This window comes from Sitophilus oryzae, unplaced genomic scaffold (genome assembly GCF_002938485.1).
Source record: "Sitophilus oryzae breed Bouriz unplaced genomic scaffold, Soryzae_2.0 scaffold_965_pilon_pilon, whole genome shotgun sequence".
Taxonomy (NCBI): Eukaryota; Metazoa; Arthropoda; class Insecta; order Coleoptera; family Curculionidae; genus Sitophilus; species Sitophilus oryzae.
The window spans coordinates 197213-220470 of record NW_022147600.1 but is presented as its reverse complement, the minus strand read 5'-3'; the positions used below and the strand labels follow the sequence as shown (position 1 = coordinate 220470).

General features: G+C 32.3%; 1 protein-coding gene across 1 annotated transcript; it reads left to right on the top strand.

Annotated features, from left to right (window-relative positions):
* The first annotated feature begins 315 nt into the window (after window positions 1–315).
* Window positions 316–14475, top strand: LOC115891084. The gene is made up of 2 exons (XM_030911483.1): window positions 316–377; window positions 13505–14475. The coding sequence occupies exons 1-2, from the start codon at window positions 375–377 to the stop codon at window positions 14390–14392; spliced, it is 891 nt and encodes a 296-aa protein (XP_030767343.1). The 5' UTR covers window positions 316–374; the 3' UTR covers window positions 14393–14475.
* The last annotated feature ends 8783 nt before the right edge of the window (window positions 14476–23258 follow it).

Genomic DNA, 23258 nt, shown 5'->3' with positions numbered 1-23258 from the left:
GTCTATGGTCTAAGTACCTTTTGACCGTGTCAGCAAGGGTTTTTAGTCACCTCTAGTCAAATCATTGAAATCGGCGGCTTTCACACTGATCAAGCCTGGCAAAATCAATAAAACTATTTTTTTTATTAATATCTGAAAGTGTGAAAATCATGTTTTGTTTTATATTTTATTCTTTTCTTGCTAATATATTAATTCCCCTTCCTAGTTTAACCTAAATTAACATTATTCTCATTGCCTACTTTATGGAATAGTGTAAGTAAACCAAGACCAAGGATTCTTTGATAAAACATCTTTAAATAGAAATTTATAACTATGCTTTAATTCAGACCACCAAGTTTATTCTAAACGTTAATGCATTTTAAGTGTTTGATAAAATGGTAAGATTTCGCATGTCTCATAAAATTATTAATATACTTAGTATAAAAGGTTATACAGGGTTGTTCATCACATACGACACGGAGTATTGTAGCTAAACGACTAGATTTTTACAAATTGTAAGTTTTGGGTTGGTTGAAGGTCTATTAGAGCTACAATTTAAAACTATTTTTACAAGATACAGAGTGTCCCAAATAAGTAAAAAATATAGTTGTATTTTTTTAAATGGAACACCCTGTATATTATTCTATTTTTGGATTCTACGATTGAAATAAAGGTAAATTTGATTAAGGTTTATCACACTTAAACCTTACCGTTTTTGAAATATTTTCAATTTTATGAAATTGCATTAAAAATTTTAAGGCTTTATTTCTCCCAGGGTATCAAAGTTTTTAATACTAAATATTTACTGAAGATTATTTATTGATCAGATATTGTGTTGCAATAATAAAAAATTTACTACCTTACACAGAGTGTCCAAAAATTTATATTAAATAATTACTAGCTTTAAACGGCATTAACTTGTTTAATTTAAATGGAACACCCTATATATTTTACGTGATTCAGATGCACAATGTAATTGTCTATCAAATTGTATTATACCATTTTTACCCATCTCTTCAAGTTTTCGTTGAAAATGCATTTTCTTATAATTTAGACCTCATTTATCACTATATCTATGGAATATTGACATTTCATATTTTTTATAGCACCATAATATGTACAAAATGTACTGGTGGTAAATATTGCAAGCCCATTGGTATACAAAAAACTATTTAAATCTTTGTAAAAGAGTATACCAATTAAATATACCATCATTATTTCCTACCAAAAACACTAAAAATTAGTTAATTACATATTTTAAATTGTTTTAATTAATAAATTATTCTAAATAAATGTGGATTTGGCTCAGAAATCAATATAATAATAAGTTATGAAAACGAATGTCTCTATTTTTATAAATAAGTATTTGTCAATAAATGAAATAAAATTTATAAGGTGTTACTTTTTACCACACTGTCTAATACCCACACAAAATTATTTTTTTTTAGTATTTGGAGCAAGTATTACTACAACGTAGTCAATTAATGTAGTTTGAATACTAAGATCATATTAATTGGTCCTCTAACAAAAAATATAACAGTTTTTTTATTTTTTAATTAAATAAGCCAACTATATCGACAATATTAGTATCTGTACCCTTTGAAAATTTGTTACATCTTTAAAAATAAGCTGAAATGTCAATATTCCATGGGTATAGTGATAAATGAGGTCTAAATTAGAAGAAAATGCATTTTCTATGAAAACTTGAAGAGATGGGTAAAAATGGAACAAAACAATTTGATAGACAATTACATTGTGCATCTGATTCACCTCAAATATATAGGGTGTTCCATTTAAATTAAACAAGTTATTGCCGTTTAAAGCTAGTAATTATTTAATATAAATTTTTGGACACTCTGTATAATGTAGTAAAGTTTTTATTACTGCAACACAATATCTGATCAATAAATAATCTTCAGTAAATATATAATATTAAAAACTTTGATACTCTTGGAGAAATAAAGCCTTAAATTTTTTACTGCAATTTCATAAAATTGAAAATATTTCAAAAACCGTAAGGTTAAAGTGTTATAAACCTTAATCAAATTTACCTTTATTTCAATCGTAGAATCCAAAAATAGAATAATATACAAGGTGTTCTATTTATAAAAATACAACTATAATATTTTTTACTTATTTGGGACACTCTGTATCTTGTAAAAATATTTTCATATTGTAGCTCTAATAGTCCTTCAATGAACCCAACACTTACAATTTGTAAAAATCTAATCGTTTAGCTACAATACTCCGTGTCGTATGTGGTGAACAACCCTGTATATCTCTTTGGAAAGTGCGCCATAAAGAAATGCATTTAAAATCTCAATTTTTTATTATTTGCTGTTATAGCAGGATATAAATATATGTTCCTATATGGGTGTGTTTTCTACGATGTTCCCTATAGGTGTCTCGGAAACTGCTGGAGATAGAGAGTCGGTTAAATGCGGAAAGAATTGCAGTTTTGTGTGCTCATAAAAAAACAAATTTCGGCTATTTTAAAAATGGTCCCTAATTCCATTATAATCTACTTTAGACAAAAAGTTTTCAGATAAAAGTTATAGATAATCCCATCTTTAATGAGATTGCGTTCTCCGTTTTTTTCTAAAGCCTTTGATTTTTGAAATATGACACAAACTTGTTTTTTTAAATCAAAACCACAATTGGCTATGACTTCATAAACAGCGTCATTTTTAAGCTTTTCAGCGATATAAGTTATAATAGGTTTTTTTTCTCGAAAAATTACTGAGTTATAGCCAATTCTTATTTTTCTTGGCTAATTTCACTTAGTTTGCAGGTATGGTATTCTTATTCTGTTATTTATTTAATTATTATAATTTATAACTTATATAAAGACAGAATATTTTATTAAACGGTTGTTTACAATTTACATTAACAAACTAAAAGTTAAAAAAATAATATCACTACATACACTTTAAGTTATTTTAGAAAATGTTCAAAATATATACCCCATAAAAAAATCTAAAATGCATAGGTCAGGTGATCGAGGAGACCCATGAAATTGGTCCACCTCTTCCTATCCCTGAGTTTGAATAATTATGATATAAATAATTTTTAAATTTCTTTTATATTGGGGGGGGGGCGGAGTGACATAATGAAAGTCGCGAGTCTCTAAATTTATGCTTTCTCTATGCACCTAACGATCTATGGACTATTCTAGAGACCTTTAGCGGTCGGTATAAAAGCCGGCGGCTGTGGCCTAGATAGGGCAGTTATAAATTACCAGTGCAGTTGACGCGCTAAAAATTCAAAATAAATTCTTAGTTATAAATCGTTTGTAAATAGTTCTATAAATCTTTTATCGTTATTGTTTTTGTTAATTAGTGGTAGTAAACAAAATAGTGTTTAAATAAATTGTGACTTTCTATCCACACGGAACCGACGAAAAACGTAACAATATTTACAATTTATAGTTATTTTAATTTACAAGTTTGGATATGACAGTTTGGTATTTCTGAGAGCAACGACGATTGAACTTGTTTCCACGGCTAACTAAGTGAATTTTTTTAAAAATTATAAGAATTGGCTATAACTCAATCATTTTTCGAAAAAAACATTAGCTTATATCGCTGAAAAGCTTAGAAAATGACGCTTCTTGTGAAGTCATGGCCAACTATGGTTTCCATTTAAAAAAAGATAAGTTTGTGTCATATGTCAAAAATGACAGACTTTAGAAAAAAACGGAGAACACAAAAATCTCATTAAAAATGTGATTATCTATAACTTTTTTCTGAAAACTTTTTGTCTAAAATAGATTATAATGGAATTAAGGACCATTTTTAAAATAGCCGAAATTTGTTTTTTTTCGAAATATCTATTAAGCCATGAATTTTTCCAAAAATCTGAAAGGCGCATATTTATGACCCCACAAAACTGCAATTCTTTCCCCATTTAACCGACTCTCTATCTCCATTAGTTTTCGAGATACCTATCCCATATAACACAACACAATCCTATAGATATCTTGAGGATATCCACCAAGGATATAGTAATATAGTAAGTGGGACAAAAAAAGTCATCTTCAAGACATCCCTAGGCAAGCTTTTTACGATTATTTGGGATATTTCTAGGATAATACAACGATGATGTTGGGAGCATTATAGAATATTTTTAGGACATTATATGAGGACTGTTATTTGACAATACTTACTTCATCCTTAGTTTATAGTAAAAACGTTCGCGATTTAGTTTTATTTAGCCACATTTTGACGTTATTCATTGGATATTTTTATTAACAGCTCTAAAATATACCTACATATTATGTCAATGAATTTTGCGTCAAAATTTAGAAGTTTATTTGTATTAGTTAAGAGCTTTCAATTTATACTGTACCATTGAAAAAAAAACGGCGTTCAATTGGCTTGAAAATTACGATCGATGACATTCCCCATATAATTTTACGTACAAAATAACAGCAATCTTCATTTCCAAGCCACCTCTGGCGCCGTTTTTTTCGATCGTATGGTATTATACCAGATTATACTACCCTTTATGGAGTCTAGCAGTTTATGTCTAGCAGCAACAGTTTACATCAAAGTTAGCACACAGGATACAGGTATAATTTCTAACACCACACATTCCAGAAAATCACAATTTAAACCCAAAAATAGGATTTCTGTTTGAATAGATTAAACACGAAAATGAGTTTAGGGATAAAGAACAAGCGATTTTCAACAAATTTTCACAAATAATTTTGTCACAAATTCTTCATTGTGAGACCCTGAGTTGTTCGTCGTTTTTCGACATTAGTTGAGGTTAGGATAGAATTTCTGCTAAAACAAGGCTAGAACCATAGGCTAGAACTATGAGTATAAAAAAATTAAGTCAAACTCAACCAGTTTTGTTAGTTTCAGTCATTTTTAAGCCCATCCAATATCGACAAACGACCGAATTCACCTCGAATCTCACTAAAGGCGGGTTCTCACTTGTCAGTTTCGCTGACGCAGTCTGACTGATTCAGTGATACTGAACAAACAATGAACGTCAGAACACATTTTCATGTTAAATGATCAGTATATTCGTACTTTCAGTTAAAGTGAAAACCAGTTCTACTTTTTTTCATTTTGACTGATCATTATCGAATAATGAATAGAAACTGAAGCGTGAGAACTACATTTTCGTGATTTGTGCAGTTTACAAGTTAAGTTAATTAATTCTTTTAATATAGTTTCACTAGCACCCCGTTTATTTCTTCGCAATATCCAGGACCTGACCACCTACGACGTTTTTTTTTTTTCTTTTCTGATTCACCAGAATATTCTGTAATTCATTTGCTAATTGTAAACAAACTTCGCGAACATCTGGTTTCAATTTTTGTTTTAACCATTTTCATGTCTATACGAAATCACCACATTAGAATGTTTGGACCAACTGAATACTGAATGTAGCAAAACATGAAACGTGTGAACACAATCGTTGTTTTTTATTTTTCATTGATAATGAATCAGTCAGACTGCGTCAGCGAAACTGACAAGTGAGAACCCGCCTTTCTCAAAGAACTGAATAATCAGTGTTGCCAGACCAGATTTTAGGCTAGCAGTAGATCGATGTCAAAAAAAGAAGTAGATCGATGTCAAAAAGAAGTATATTTAAAATGTATACTTTCATATGCTATAATATTAAAATTTTAAGTATATAAAGTATAAAATACATTAAAAACAAAAACGTTAAACAGAATATTACCAAAACAAAGCAACATAAAATAACTAGTCTAATTAGTTTAGTAAATTTAGTAGTAAATTAATTGTTACCTGTCAAATTTCAATAATTTGACAGATAACAATTAATTTACCCTTGAATTTATTACATATCAGCAGTTTGTTCAATATAAATGTATAGTCAACACAAAATCACAATATCACACCACAACGTTGTTATAGATTAAAGTGAATTAATATATTATATAATTTATTTTTCGGCGAATTATTCCAACAGACATCACGCATAATAATCTGTAATCAAAAGGAACACAACGCAATCAGTTTTCCAGTTTTGCCGATCGCTTTTCGCTTACCCTTATACCATATGATAAAAAAACAGCGTCCAGTTGGCTTGGAACTTCGATGACATTTCCCATATAATTTTACATATAGTTTTACAGGCAGCGATCTTCACTGCCATTGCTGACGCCGTTTTTTTTTTTGTAATGGTGTGAAACATAGCGGTGTAATACTGATTAGGTATTGAATGTAGGAATGACAAGACAAAACGCGATTGGTCATATATGCATGCAAGAATTAAAAAATATTTTAGATTTTTTATGTGAATTCGAATGATATTATTTATCATTTAATTAACAGTAGATTTTGAGTCGAGAGAAGAAGAACAGTAGAATAATTTGCAAAGCAGTAGATCTACTGCTAAAACAGTAGGTATGGCAACACTGTGAATAATACAGGATGCAAAAACCATAAAAAATAAACAACTGTCGAGATGGATTGTGGGAAATTTTTTGCGCGGGCGTTTTAAATTCTCTGTATTACTGGGAGTGGCCAAGCTCATAAATATCCAGATTATCCAGAAGATACCAACAGGATATTTTGTTGCCTTGACGTAATATATATCTATCTGTATGGTTTATTGCACTTTATGTAATATAAAAAGTAGTACATTATTTATTTTTCCTAAATATCTAGACGATATTGTTAGGATATTTTATTATCATGAGCATGTTTGGATATCTCAGCTAGATGTACATTAGATATACGACAGAGAGATATCCATAGAATATTCTATTCTGAGACATCTACAGGATTTCAGGATGTCTGGAGGATATTCTATAGATGTCTTTATAAGATGATCTTATAATGGGACATTCCGACATTCTATGAATATACTGCGGATATTGTGTGTTATATGGGATAGAAAACATCGTAGAAAACTATGTTCACAACACAAATAGCAAATAGTAACGGCCTAACTACGTTGAAACACCGGTTCCCATTAGAACACCGAAGTTAAGCGACGTAAGGCGATACTGATGGATGGACGTGTGACCGGTTCGAAACTCTGTTATCGTGCTGTTGTTCAAGGGAAAAGTGTAAAATCTATTGATACACACTGCTCATTCACGCCGGTTCGAGGCCGGATGAGATCGGATATCTCGTGAGTAAGAGTTGATTTAGACACTTCCTAAGTCGGTAGGCCATTGACCATGATATGGCCGAGGACCGCGGTTCGGATTCCGCGTAAACAAAGTAGGCCCCGTCCAGATTAGCCCTGGCAGCAAAAAGGAGACGTTAACTGAAATCTTTACTTTACTTTACAACACAAATAGACAGTTAAAGCAAATTTTAGACTAAAAAGTTATCCATCCATTTGTAGGGCACCATTTTAGAGATAAACATGAATAACAAATTTAGTTTTTATTTTAGTTGCGAAATTATAAAAAATCTTATAATAGAAATATAATAGAATTGTTTTTTTTTAAGAAATTATATTAATCTATTTGAAACATTTCATCTTTATTTCGAACAAAATAATATGAATAATAAATTAAGTTAATAATATCATATCATTAAATTATTATATTATTTATTAAATATAATAGTAACTATAATAATAATTTAAGTAATATCTACGAGCCCTAACAACTATATGTTGGGACAAGGTCTTTTTTGCAATAAAAATAGTAATATGTTAAAACGACTCAATTTATTTTGTTTATTATTCTAAATTCAAACATTACAATATGATCTAGACAATTTTACTATATTTTTAGAACTTTGCAAACAAATCACTTTTGATAATAGCTTATTTTGCCAAAATCAAGCCAAATTTGCTGACAACTATATATTGGGACAACACAACAAGAAATTTGTTTAATACGGAGTTACATCACCTTTCGCCTTAACAACTGCCTGAACTCTTATTGGCATTGTATTTACCAAAGATTGGCACATTTCAGGAGAAAAATTATCCCAAATTTCCTGCAGTTTTGTTCGCAAATCAAAAATTGTTCGTTGAGGGTGGTTTCTTAAATATTGCCTCATTTTATGCCATACGGTTTCTATAACATTGAAGTCCGGACTACTTGCAGGATGGGATAGAACTTTTATGTTATTATTACCGAACAAATTTTTAGTTGATTTTGCTGAATGGCACGATGCTCCATTTTGTTGGAAAATATAGTCTTCGTTTGGAAACAATTCTTGAGCACTAGGCAAAAGTGAGGTCTCAAGTATATGTTGATATTTTTGGGCATTAACAGTGCCATCTCTAAAATTTAATTTGCCCAAACCTCTTGCTGACATGCAACTTCAAACTATAGTCCCCTTAGGAAATTTAACAACCCTCTTTATGCAATCTTTATAAAAGGCTTCTGCTTTATTTCGTATTATTCGTTTTCGATGATCTCCAACGCAAACATGAAATTTAGACTCATCGCTAAATATGACCTTATTCCAAACATTTTGTGTCCACGATAATTTAGATTTTGCCCAATTGTAGCGATTTTTCTTTTGAATATCTGTCAGTAGTGGCTTTTCTTTGGCCTAAATAAGAATTTGTATCAATAATCTTCAGGTAATTGATTATCCACACAAACTAAAGTTTACCTTGTAAAACCCCAGACCACATTTATGGATATATTTTCGGCAACATTCTCTTGATATATTTAAACCAGTTACAGTATTCCATTTAACTGTTACTTCGCGAAGGGTACTTCTTCTCCCAAATTTTTACTAAATTTCGTAAATCTCTTTGAGATACAACTTTTAGCCTTCCCGAACTTTTACCTCTAATGTCTACATTGGCAGATTCGCCGTATTTTTTAAATCATCAGAAATTTTTCGAATTGTTTATGCTGTACTGTATTGATAAATGATAATTTCGCATAGTTTTTGATTTGTAGCTTTTCCACGGACCATTACTTTGAATTAAATAATTAACAAAATTGAAAATTAAAAAAATTAAAAGTACTTACAGTAAATCTCACTATTCAAAGTATCGAGTCACTTGCAAATTGTCAATGCTGAAGTAAACAGTTTGCGACATTTGTGACGTTTACAGCAAAGCCGCCTATGATGATATTAATTATTTAAAAATACTTGTCCCAACATTTAGTTGTCAGTAAATTTGTCCTTTTATGAACAAAATCCGCTACTGTAAATATGGATTGATTTACAAATTCATAAAAATATTGTCAAGTTGTTTAGGATATATGGCTATGTTTATATTTAAAAAATTAAACATATATTTTTCAGTCATTTTGAAACACCAGGGCAATAATTCCAAAATATGACCTTGTCCCAACATATAGTTGTTAGGGCTCGTATAACATTCGATAAGTTCTTTGACAAATTAATCACTGCCATGTTTTGGAAATATACATACCCTAATAATAGTACACAGAATACTTAGAGTGTTTCAATGTTTCTTGTTTGGGTAAATTACGTGTTCATGTAATAGAGCCAATTAGAATTTTGTGTTAGCAGATTTTTAGTACAGTGGAATATAAAACACTTTTCCAATAACACTAACTTGTTGTAGCATCTGTCGTCCAAAATCTGTAATTTATCCTTTTTTAGTTTGGTATCTAGCGTCATTCCAGATACTTGACCTCCCCCGGGAGATGAATTCCTTCAATACAGAGTCTTAGTGGTCCTAGTCTCTCTAAAATTCTTCGCTTGGTGAAGGAGATATTAATACGGTTTTTTTATAGGACTAATATTTAGTCCTTCCCGTGTCACCGATGATTCCACAAGCTTTTCAATATCTCTTCACTAGCAGCTCTTCTCAGCAATTTTTATGTTTATTCATTTTGTATCTCTACATAAAATACAGTATCTGTCTGTTTTACTGCCTGCCTTTACACGACTGTAATGGATATACAATATACATAATATTATGTACTTAATATTTTCACAAATTTGTATCTGTACTAAAAAGTTTTATTTCTGCATAACTCAAATTACACTGAATAGAATTGCAAAAATGGCATAAATTGATATGGTATTTTCCTAATTTTGTTATGTATCTTACTTATGTAAAAAGTATAATAAATACAACCAATGTAGCAATCTGGAAATTTCTTACATTTGCTCATATTTGATGAGCACCCACGAGGTTTTAATTGCCCGGCGCGCATATTCGTAATTCACCGACACATTAGCCGCTCGGATTAGGTCGGGTACAGCGACGGACGATTGCTAAAATACCGACGTATTAAGCCCCGTTCTCAGAACTGCGACTGTCGCCAGCGACACGACAAAAGAACCAATCAGATTTGTACAAAATTCAAACAGCTGTCAATTTTAAATTTAGTACAGCTCCCATTGGTCGTTTGAAGTGTCAATCAGTGTCGCTGTCGACACGACGCAGTTCTGAGAACGGGGCTTTAGACTAGTCCCAACCCTTATGCGTCGGTGATTTACGAAAACGAAATACTGTTGTCTGCATATTGCATTACAGTATAGGTTATGGTAAATCGAGAACTGTTAGAAAATTATACAAAACTGACTTGAACAGAAATTATCTTTCATACTAAAATTAAACTTTACGGTGTATTCCATTTAATATAAGCAATATGATTTTCAAAAATTTTATGAAGCAATTTTCAATTTGTCATTTTTAGTATAAAATTCTAACTAAAATTTAAAACTTAAAAAACATACTTTCTGTTAGATAAAGATTAATGGCGAAATGATGGTGGATTACTTTGTTTATAGACATTACTAAACAACTAAAGTCTAAGAAAAACATATTAGCAAAAATATATATGAATATAAAAACATTAAGACATATTTTTATTTTTTGCATTTATTACATCCTAATTCCATATTTTTTTTTAATTTTGTATCTAGAAGAAATTGTTTGATAGTTACTAATAATTTTACTGGACAGTCTATATTTCGTGAATTCCTTTTGCGGCTCGCTTCCCTATTTTTCTTTGTTTGCCATCAAAATGGCAGTCATGAAATCTCCTAAATACTTATTAGACGTAGTATCAGAGCCAATCTTAAAATGTTTTTAAAACTCTTTCAAAAAATTCTCTTCTAACATTTACCAAGGCACTTATCCATTCTATAATAAAATAAAAATAAACTAAAATTTACTCGCTAAGCAGTTTTAAGCTTCCATGCCGATAATAGAATGATTGGAGCCTTAATAAAGGGTAAGTTAAGTTTTAAGACTTATCGCAAGTACCGTATGATCGAAAAAAAAACATCGTCTAGTTGGTTTGGAAACGATGATCATTGACATTCCTTACATAATTTTACATACAAAATGACAGTTATCTTTATTCCAATGCCAGCTCTGATGCCATTTTTGTAATCGTATGGTATATCTAGCATTCGCATGAAAGCGTATAAGCTCAGAATATCTAGCTACGCAACAGAAGCCTCGTTACATGTATAAAATTGTAGGTATCAAAAGGAGACAGGCTTTAAAAGCCTGTCTCCAAATCAGATATTTTGATGCGGTAGTTTCGCTACTACATAATAGAGGGCGATAAATTTAAAAGAAAATAGTTTTCTACAATCGAAATTTAAAAGAAATTTTGTGCAGTGTTGCCATTGTGTAATTCATATTGTAATACTTTCTGATAAATCCTACCTTCAATTTGCTACATCATTTAAACATATTAAAATAGATCAGTGCTCTTTTTCAAACGTTTAGTCAGGTTTAAGTACGTATTTAACTTGCCATATTAGTTGGGGTTCAATAATCAGTTCCTGACGTTTGATTGTAATTGAATCCTGAATTTTGATTGTAATTCGGCGACAATATAATAAGTATTGTTCTACTATTATGATACCACTTTCTGACGTTCAATTGTGTTCATACTTTATACCGTATGATCGGGGAAAAACGGCGTTAGCGATAGCTATGAAATGAAGATCGCTGTCATTTTATATGGGAAATAGTATACTATAATATAGTACCATATTACGATACATGGCGTTCGATTGAGCTTAAACTTGGTATCTACTTATCTTTAGTAACATTGTAATATTATGGTTCCATGGAGCATATAAAGTGGTACCTTCTATAGTACTACATTATGATACCACTTCCTGATGTTCGATTGGGCTCGTATTTGATATATACTTGCATATTTTTGATGACATTGCAATATTATAGTACCATGAATCATATCAAGTGGTACCATACTATAATATAGCACCATAATAGATACATGGCGGTTGATATAGGGCTTAAACTTGGTATACTACGTATCTCCGGTGACATTGTAATTTTGTGGAACCATGGAGCATATAAAGTGGTACCTTCTATAGTACTACATTATGATACCATTTCCTGGCGATCGATTGGGCTTAAACTTGGTATACTACGGATCTTCGGTAAATTTGCAATATTACGGTACCTTGAAGCATATCGAGTGGAGTCCAATATTATGATATCATCGTCGATTGGGCCCTAATTTGGTATAGTTACGTTTCTTTATAAAGATTTGTTGTGTGTTACTGCATTTTAATAAAATATTTCCATTATTATTAAACTTATATTTCATTACTAACTTTCCAGCATTAATAAATATCACTATCAATCGCCCTGTATATTTTTAAAGGTAATTAAATGTATTTTCTTAGTTAACAATATAAGGTTGTGTATATTAAAAATGTATTTTTTGAGTATATGTTTTGTAATAATATACTTAAAACTATTTTAAAAGCCAAACGAACAATTAACATAAGTGTGTCTGACAAGAAAAGAAGAATAGAAAGAAACTATTATACACCAGAAAAAGAATGGGATGCCAATTAAAGGTCTTTTTGAATCTGGCAACTGTGCATATTTAGGCGAGCTTCAAGGCCGTCGATGTGCCGTCGATCTAAAACCGAAAGTTCAAAATTTCCAATTATATTCTGATTATGATATTGTCGCGCCATCTAGTATTTTATTTGTGCAATTTTAGCTCTTTCATTACAAGTATTTTTCTGTTGCGTAGCTAGATATTCTGTGGTATAAGACTTTTGCGCAGTATAAACAAAAGCTGTGCTATTTCTATTTATTTTATATTAATGATACATTAATAGCATTACTGTTATTATTTAAATTCTCTGCAAAAAGCAGCATCTACAATCTAAAATCTGTTTATATCAGTAATCTGTAACCTCAGTTTATTGGAGACTATTTATTTATCAGGTACAGCTGGTAATGTCTTAAAATCCATGTTTTTGAATTAGCAATCTGCTCGAAATGTGCTAATCACTGGAAAACAATGAAAACCAATACAGACGATTACTGATTGATCATAAAAAATTACGCAGATCAAATTAATCCGATTTACAAACTTCCGAAGAAAGTAACAATATTTTAAGCGCATCGCAAATCGCCAACGTATTAGTCTAATACGACGGCACTTTACGCAGCACCCGAACTATCCTGAGCGGCTAATGTGTCGGTGAATTCCGAATATGCTCCCGGCGCTCCTGAATTTGAGCTTTTATTAGTAATTGTTAACAATCACTGATTTCCGACTTTTACTGTAACATTATTTACAATATCAGATGTAAACATTTCTAATTTTAGTTCTTTGTTTCAGATAACAAAATGGATAATACTGATTTTCGCCACTTCGATTATTAGTCGCTGTACTACATATCCTTTTGGCTATGAAAGTGATTGCGATGAAATCGATAATTGTATAGGATACAGTGACCGATGTTCAGATACCGAATGTGATTCTGATAATTGTCATAGTGACTCATGCTGTTCTTCTTGTGAAAATACATGTTGTTCACGCTGTGAGAAATCTCGTGCATGTACATGCAATACGAATTGTCGCAGACGGACTTGTCATAATAGAAATTGTTGTCCTCCCAGACCCATACCGCCCACACCTTCACCGCCCACAGCTTCACCGTGTCGGTTTGTATCCACACCCGAACCATCACCGGATAATAAGGACTACAGGCAAAATTCTAGTGTAGTGATTGAAAATACTATTACTTCTGAAAATCATATCAACATACCTATTAATATAACGCTTAATAACGAAAATAATATTGTTATAACAAGCAGAGATGAAAGAACGGACGTAATTAAAAACGGATCAGATCGTTGTCCGAACTGTATACCTCCCATTAAAATTCCTATACCATACTATGTTACTATACCAGAAAGGCGTCCAGTACATCATGGATGTTGTCAAGTCGTGCAACCTTGTACTCCTTACTCTTACAGTGGGTGTCGTATGACATCCCACCAATGCTCCTCGTCATGTTTGGACAGCTACATGTACAACCCGATTAATGTTTGTGAGGGCGGTTGTTATAGAAACCAGATTAGCATGGGCCATCAGTGCAGTTCTGGTGGATGTTATCAGGACACTATCGATTGCTCGAGGTGCGATGAACATTTTTATCAATCTTACGAAAATTTCATGATGTGCTCAGGATGTTTCAGACCTTCCCAGTGGGGATCATATTAAATACATTACAGGACGATACAATAGATATACTTTTTGTGATTATAATGGTAACCATATTATATTAATATAGTATTCTTCTAATAAAGGAGTTTCATTGTTATAAGTTAAGTTATATCAATTCCGAGATTAAACGTAAGATAAAAGGTTTTACCCATCAATTGTTATAAAGGGTCAGTCCTCAATAAGTGCACACACACACAAATGTTTCCAGGGCTGGTAGATCTCCATAAAAGAATAATTTTCTCTTTACCGTTTTTCCAAAATAGGCCCAGTTATTTTACTTTGAAAATTTTGAGAAAAAATTGCTTAAATTTTGAAAACCACTGGATTCTTTCTGTGATTTCGTTCCTTTAAATTTAATCTACTATCTATGTGGCCATTATTAAGAGATTATATTACGATTATATCCACACCCAAACCGTCACCGGATGACAATGACTACAGGCAAAATTCTAGTGTAGTTATTGATAATACTATTACTTCTGAAAATCATATCAACATACCTATTAATATATCGCTTAACATTGAAAATAACATTGTTATAATAAGCAGAGATGAAAGAACTGAGGTAATTAAAAACGGATCAGATCGTTGTCCGAACTGTATAACTCCTATTATAATTCCAGTACCATACTATGTTACTATACCAGAAAGGCGTCCAGTACATCATGGATGTTGTCAAGTCGTGCAACCTTGTACTCCTTACTCTTACAGTGGGCGTCGTATGACATCCCACCAATGCTCCTCGTCATGTTTGAACAGCTACATGTACAACCCGATTAATGTTTGTGAGGGCGGTTGTTATAGAAACCAGATTAGCATGGGCCATCAGTGCAGTTCTGGTGGATGTTATCAGGACACTATCGATTGCTCGAGGTGCGATGAACATTTTTATCAATCTTACGAAAATTTCATTATGTGCTCAGGATGTTTCAGACCTTCCCAGTGGGGATCATATTAAATACATTAGAGGACGATACAATAGATATACTTTTTGTGATTATAATGGTAACCATATTATATTAATATAGTATTCTTCTAATAAAGGAGTTTCATTGTTATAAGTTAAGTTATATCAATTTCGAGATTAAACGTAAGATAAAAGGTTTTACCCATCAATTGTTATAAAGGGTGAGTCCTCAATAAGTGCACACACACACAAATGTTTCCAGGGCTGGTAGATCTCGATAAAAGAATAATTTTCTCTTTACCGTTTTTCCAAAATAGGCCCAGTTATTTTACTTTGAAAATTTTGAAAAAAAATTGTTTAAATTTTGAAAACCACTGGATTCTTTCTGTGATTTCGTTCCTTTAAATTTAATCTACTATCTATGTGGCCATTATTAAGAGATTATATTACGATTATATCCACACCCAAACCGTTACCGGATGACAATGACTGCAGGTAAAATTCTAGTGTAGTTATTGAAAATACTATTATTTCTGAAAATCATATCAACATACCTATTAATATATCTCTTAACATTGAAAATAACATTGTTATAATAAGCAGAGATGAAAGAACTGACGTAATTAAAAACGGACCAGATCGTTGTCCGAACTGATAAACAAACAAAAAGTATAACTCCTATTATAATTCCAATACCATACTATGTTACTATACCAGAAAGGCGTCCAGTACATCATCGATGTTGTCAAGTCGTGCAACCTTGTACTCCTTACTCTTACAGTAAAAAAAATCAAAAGTTGTAGTCATTTCCGGTGAAACAGGAAGTGACCGAAAACAATTGAATACGTCAATAATCAATCCTAATTTGTGACAAATCTTTTCAGATTCATCTTTTTTTGTTATGGGTAGCTTGACTATTTTATAATTATAAAAAAATAAGTTGAGCGGAAGGCAAACTTGGATAAGAAGTACACCGACTCTTTGGGGCGTATGTTTAATGCTTTGTCTTGATGATGTTAGTTACACAAATCTACTATATAACTTACTTCAATTGCGGCCCAACCTCTGCTCGAAAATCTGTAGCTCTTTTCTCGAGTCCTTTCTGGACTGCTCTGGAGATCTGCTCGTTCATAATGATCTTATTTATATACTTTTAAAACACTTGGTTATTTTTATTATAGAAATAAATGGGCCGAGTTTTTAAAGAAACATTTAAATTTAATATTAAAAAAAATTAAAGAACAACAAAAAAAAAATATATAAGATAAAAGTTACTTATTACTATTAAAAATAGAGAAATAGATAAATACAGGAAACTTGTCTGGTGTCTGCTTTATTGAGAAATAATGGCAATTACTTAATAAATTGAACCTTTCGTTACTAGATCAACACAATAAAATAATATTCAAGAAGGACAATAAAACAGAAATTAAGAATATTTGACAAAATGACTTAAAAAACAACTATTGTCAGACACCAGACTTAAAATTATAGGGAGGGAGAACCGTCTCTTTTAGAAACTTAAACCGAACTAAATTTTCTGCCTAACAACAACCCCGAGGTTCCAACATGCAGGGTTGAAGGGTGGTGAATTCGGTACTTAGCCAATAGGATCATCCCTAAAGGTACTGTTCTTTGTTTGATAGGTCAGCTTGACACCGCCCTTCAAACCAAGTTGGTTCGACCTCCCTTTGTTAGATGGCAGTACTATGACCATTTTAAGTATTTAATCCTCGTTTGGCGCCATTTACATCTAGGTACGTGCTTTTCTAAAGTTCCCAGATCCTTTACAAACATCCGGCGATAGTTAAACATGTTATCAAGGGTGGTTATTGGTTTTACAACGTCCCAGCGTTTTTATCTAAGGTCTATCTTTACAATTTTTCTGTTTACTTCTAAGTTCTACAGTTTATTTGCTTTGTCCTTCTATAAGTTTGGGAATTTAAAAATATTCACGTTCGAAAAAGATGTTTGTTTTATTACTTCCTGTTAAAAAGATCCTCTCCCGAAACTAACAACCGAAAACATCGACTTGAACGTAAAGGACATAGGAAATAATCTGTTAATAGTATAAATAATAATATAAAGGACATAATGTTACATTTATGTCCATATCCATGATAGTAAGACCCATGATTACTTATGGAGCAGTTGCCTGGTACACAAAACTAGAGCAACGGACGGTAAGGCTAAACCTATGCAAAGTCCAGAGACTAGCATGTGTTTGCATCACAGGAGCCATGAGAACCTGTCCAACAGCAGCAATGGAGGTCATTCTAGATCTAACACCACTGCACATTGTCATTGGTAGATATGCCAATGCGACAATGATTAGAATGGTCACTAACGGAATTAGTACTGGGAGAATTGTCAGATCAGGGGCTTGGAACACCCTCAAAAAGGAAATACAACTCATGCAACTCCCAGTGGACGATATGCCAAGAACGTACAACTTTGACAAACATGTCAATGTAGTATTGAGCAATAAGAAGGATTGGAAGAGCGAAACGCTTGCCCAGCAGTTAAAAGACCATACCATAACTTGGTATACTGATGCTTCCAAAACCAATACGGGAACAGGGATCGGAGTGTTTGCGCCGAGAGCTAATTACTCCGAACCAATGGGCACTTACCCTAGTATCCTACAGGCAGAAATCTACGCTATCGAGAGATGCGTACAACTTATCTTAGATAGGAACTATCGGAAACAAGAAATAGCCATCTTATCTGATAGTCAAGCAGCGTTAAAGGCGATCAACTCAGTATCAATCAATTCGAAATTGGTCAAAGAATGCATAGAGAAGCTGAATAAATTAGGCAAAGAAAACAAAGTCCTCCTACACTGGGTGCCTGCTCACCAAGGGATAGAAGGCAATGAAAAAGCAAATAATCTAGCTAGGAAAGCAGCGAACACTCCACTAACTGAACCAGAACCGTTCTGCTTTCCAAGTGGTAACCAACTCAAGGCGGAACTCAAGAACTTGGAAGATTCCATCCGCAACCTGGAATGGAAATTTTCCAATGGTCTAAGACACTCGAAGAAGTTTCTGAGGGCTTATGATGAAGAAAAATCACAGATCTTCCTGGGTCTGAGTAAGAACAATCTTCGGATTGTCACGGGGTTTTTAACAGGACACTGTCTCCTCAACGAACACCTCAGTAGATTGAAACTAAGAAGAAACGGCGAATGCAGATTCTGTGGGGAAGATGGGGAAACACCAGTACACCTCATCACTGAGTGCGCCGAGATGACAACCATTCGTGCCATGAATTTTGGTACGACTGATATTGGAGATGGAGAACTACCCTCTATAAAACCGTCCCAGATACTGGCTTTTGTCAAAGCCCTGGGACTGTATGATGAGTTATGATTCAAGAAAGGGGGACACAATGGATCTGTAAGGTCGAAGTGATTAACCCCCCTCCCACTCATTCTAAATTCTAAAAAAATTCTACATTTATGTCATATACTAACATACCAAACCTCGTTTTTTTAACAGAAAAAATAAAAAACTTATAGGGGTGAGCCACTTTTGAGACGCACCCGGTATAATCAGCAGTAAAGGCGGGAACATGAATTGAAACAGTAGTGATCAGCTTTCGAGTTAAATTTGTATCGAGCATGGTTGGTCAGTTTTTTTCTATTTATTGCTTTAAGTGAAATTTTACTTCAGCTTTATTTTTTGATTTAAATGGACTTAAAAATCAACCTGTTTTTTTGCGTATCTGTCAAATTTGACATTTAGAGAAATAAACCACTAAAAAATGTGTCAATTGATTGAATTTCCAAAACTCTATTTGAAATACTTGTTTTTTTTATGATTTTTATAAATTTCAGTTCGTTCGTAAGATTATTCTCTCTTTAACTTTAACTCATAATTCCGCGTTATATATTTTTAATTATACGTTAGTTTAGTGCTTAAAAAAAGTTCACTCTATTGGGATACAACTCTATTTCGCATTAGGTAGTTTTTCTCTGAAAAGAATAAATTGTCTTTTGATTATAGCATGTAAAGGTAATTTACGCCTAATAAATATTTCATAGATAAGAAGCGCTTTTCGTAGCTTTGTGGCATATATTACATACTACCAAAACAAAAATATATTAATACTAGCGTGTACCAGCGACTTCGTTTGCGTTGAATTAATTATTATATATATAGCAAGAATTTCCATTAACATACAAAGTGAATAAAATTTTCCCACATTTATGTTAGCATGAGAAAAAAACAATATGGCGATATTATTATATAACTTGGTAATATTTGAGGGGTAGTTTCATCTCGTTGGAATTTGACTTTCGAAAAATCCGTTTGCCAAAAATAAGCTTTTTACGTCAAGCAGTTTAAGCAGAATCGTGGTTAAGAAATTACCCAACTTTTTGGAACACCCTGTATGATTTTTTAAAAAATTTCAAAATATGTAAAAAAACAAATAAATTATGCTTGTCCAAGCGTTTTCCCGAAAGACTAACCGTTTTTTAAATAACAAATATTGTAATATTTGAGGGGCGTTTTCACCCTCTTGGAATTTGAGATTCGAGAAACCCCTCCTTATCGAACCTCTATACCCCACAGTCAATTCGTTTGCAAAAAATCAGCTTTAAACGTCAAGCAGTTTAAGCAGAATCGTGATTACTCAATGGTCATATTTTATGAAACACCCTGTATAAATTTATAAAAAATCTTAAAATATGTAAAACAACAAAATAAAATATACGTGTTTAAGAGTTTTTCCGAAAAACTCACCGGTTTTTAAATAAAAAATATTTTAATATTTGAGGGATAGTTTCACCCCCTTAGAACTCGAGTTTGCAAAAATGCCTTCTTATCGAACCTCTACACCCTAAAGTCAATCTGTTTTCCAAAAATCAGCTTTTTACGTCAAGCGCTTTAAGCGGGATCGTGATTAATCAATGACCAGATTTTTCGAAACACCCTTAAAAAAATCTTAAAATATGTAAAAAAAAACAAAACAAAATATACGTGTTTAAGCGTTTTTTTCGGAAACTTGACCGTTTTATAAATAAAAAATATTGTAATATTTGAGGGGTGGTTTCACCCTCTTGGAACTGGAATTTCGAAAAATCCCTTCTTATCGAACCTCTACACCCTAGAATCAACCTGTATGCCAAAATTGAGCTTCTTACGTTGAGTGGTTTGAGCAGGATCGTGATTAATCAGTATGTCAGTCACTTAAGGATTTTATATATTAGTATAGATTTCTGCAAGACGAATACCTGCTATCTCCCTATTGTGTCTGAAACAAATTATGTGACACAAAATATTGAGTTTTATTGTCCCCCAGCAAATAAGATTCTTATCTCTTTATCATATATTAACGCGTGAAAATACTTCCTACATATGTACATATTTTTTATACCGTTTTTTTGCTCTCCTGTAAAATTAGGTATAATGGAGTTAGCAGTTTATCACATTTCACCGACAATATGCTACCAACTTTTAATTTCGATATCAACTAAAGTGTGACCAACGGATCTGTAGCTACGGGGTATCGGCAGGGGAACGCAGTTGTAAACAAAACACGCCCAATTTCATTCATAAAATAGGCATGGGCGTACGGTGTTATATGAAAATAATGTGTATCATAAATATAATACTCAGATTAATAATTTTTTCCAAAAAACTTTATGCTGTTTGAATCGTTACTGTTGAGTTAGCAGATAAACACTAAAAGCTTTTATTAAAGCTCCCTTAAATATTTTGAATCATTTTATTATTGTGTTGTTAATATAATAGAAGAAATAATTACAGCTGGGGATTGGAACCTTTGGTGTTACACAGCAAAATAAAACACTAAATCAGTACAATACACCAAAACACTTTTAATTTTACACTGGACGCACGTTTCGCTAACCATGTCTGCCATCACCAGATGATCAAGACTGAGTCTTGAGGTATATTTATTTATATCGGTACTAACTATATTTTTTTCTATAATACATAATTTTAGATATAACTATTTCCAGCAAAAAAAAAATCTTGAAAATAGTTAACTTTGGAAGCGCAAACAAAACATAATTTTACTCACCAGTAGATCCAATATTGCCTATTACACCAGATATGGTATCGCTCCGCAGCAGTTTTTAAAGGTTAGGTCATTGTCTACCCATATGTTACATCCAAATAGATAATACTTGGCTATATTTTCGAATTTCGCGTATATATATTTATATCTCTCTCTGCAATATAATGGGCCGCTCCATTAATATTTATCTGTTATTTTAACATTTACGCCAAAAAAATTCATTTGATTTTAATAACCCCCTAAGCGTTTCCCTGCAAAAGGAAAATTCGATTCTTCCTGCAATTTTTGCAAAAGCTTTCTAATTGTGGGGACGAGTTTGAATTCGAGATAAAATCTATTTATCAAATTCCTGACCACTTCGAAAAAGTCGTTGAGCTTTTCGACAGCAGTCTCACGTGGTCGTTTCTTTCCAGAGAGGATATCATTTTATCGGGGTTAGTTTTCAGCCTTTTTTTTATCTTCTGTGTGAATTTTTTTATAGCCGATACGCTAACTCCGGTATAAAGAAATATCCGCTCAAGTTTACGTTTAAGCGGCAACTCAAGCGAACTCTCTGTAGCTTCTTCATCGCAAACCCTATTATGAACACAAGGAAATACACCAAATGAGATTTCATCCACGTTATTATTAACTTACCTATATAAATTAGCTATTATTTCTCTTGTCTGACTATGTAGCGTCTTACCCTTAACAAATTTATTCGTTTTAAAACACAAATATACGATCAAACTTGATATTAATAATTAAAAACTACGAACGAAAAACATTATAACAAGATAACAAAACAATAAAACACAACTTAACTATCAAATATACTAAAAATATAGGAATAAAGTTTAGGATAACCGGTATAAAATAATGAAATAAAGTAATAATGATCAAAAAAATGACACCGCCACTGGATATTTCAATAGTATTCAATATTCCTACTCTTTTCAGAAGAGACCGTGAAGTTGGGGATAAAGCAAGCGAATAGGAAAGGCGTAAAAGCCATGGCAACCGCGTGGTAACAAATCCTGTGACGTACTGCCAATCATGTTCGATGAATAGGCGGCCATGCGCGGCGATGCCGGTTTGCCAATGATATCGTTGAAAATCTTCAACTTTCATAATAGGCAGATTATACAGAATGAAAGAAATAAGTTATTAAATAAAACATATCGAACAATATGAACTACGTTAAAATTCCTTAGTAATATACTTCAGAATATATGCTAAACACATTATATATAATAAAAATATATTAAATTTATAGTTCATGTCTGGCAATTTTGCAATTTTATAGATAAACGTGGCAATATCGATTTTTTTTTTCTCGCATTCCTTCCGTAGCTACAGATCCGCTGGTCAAACAGTACCGTTCTCCTTGGAGCCTCCGCCTCGTATGTGAGGCACCAACCTGTAGATCCGGAGCTGCAATTTGTAAAGAGCTATTTTTGGTTTTGTTAAGTTAGGATGTTCTGGTTGAGTAGCTATTGCAGCTAGACTATTTTAACAGATTGCATTTTGTTAATATTACATGTATTTTCTTGGGGAAATAATGGCAATTCATTATTATTATTAATTATTTACTATTTTTCTCTAAACAAGTATGAGAAAGATTTAGTTGTTAAGTAAAATATAAGATAAATAATTTCAGTAAAGCAAGTTTTAATGTCAATTTATCTCAGTAAAGTACCTAGTTTATTTTTATTATTTACTTACTTGCGTTTACCAGAGTAAATCAAAAAAGAAAAGTTAATAAACGACATTGCCAAGCTAATTTGAGATCAATTCGAATCTTTAATGGCTTCCTTGTTCGAATACTTAACTAATTATTTTCCGCGCCAGACAAAGTTTCGAGGTGATCAGCTAACTTTAATTTGCTTTAGATAAATTAGAGACGTCTTATAAGTTTGTTGCTATAGC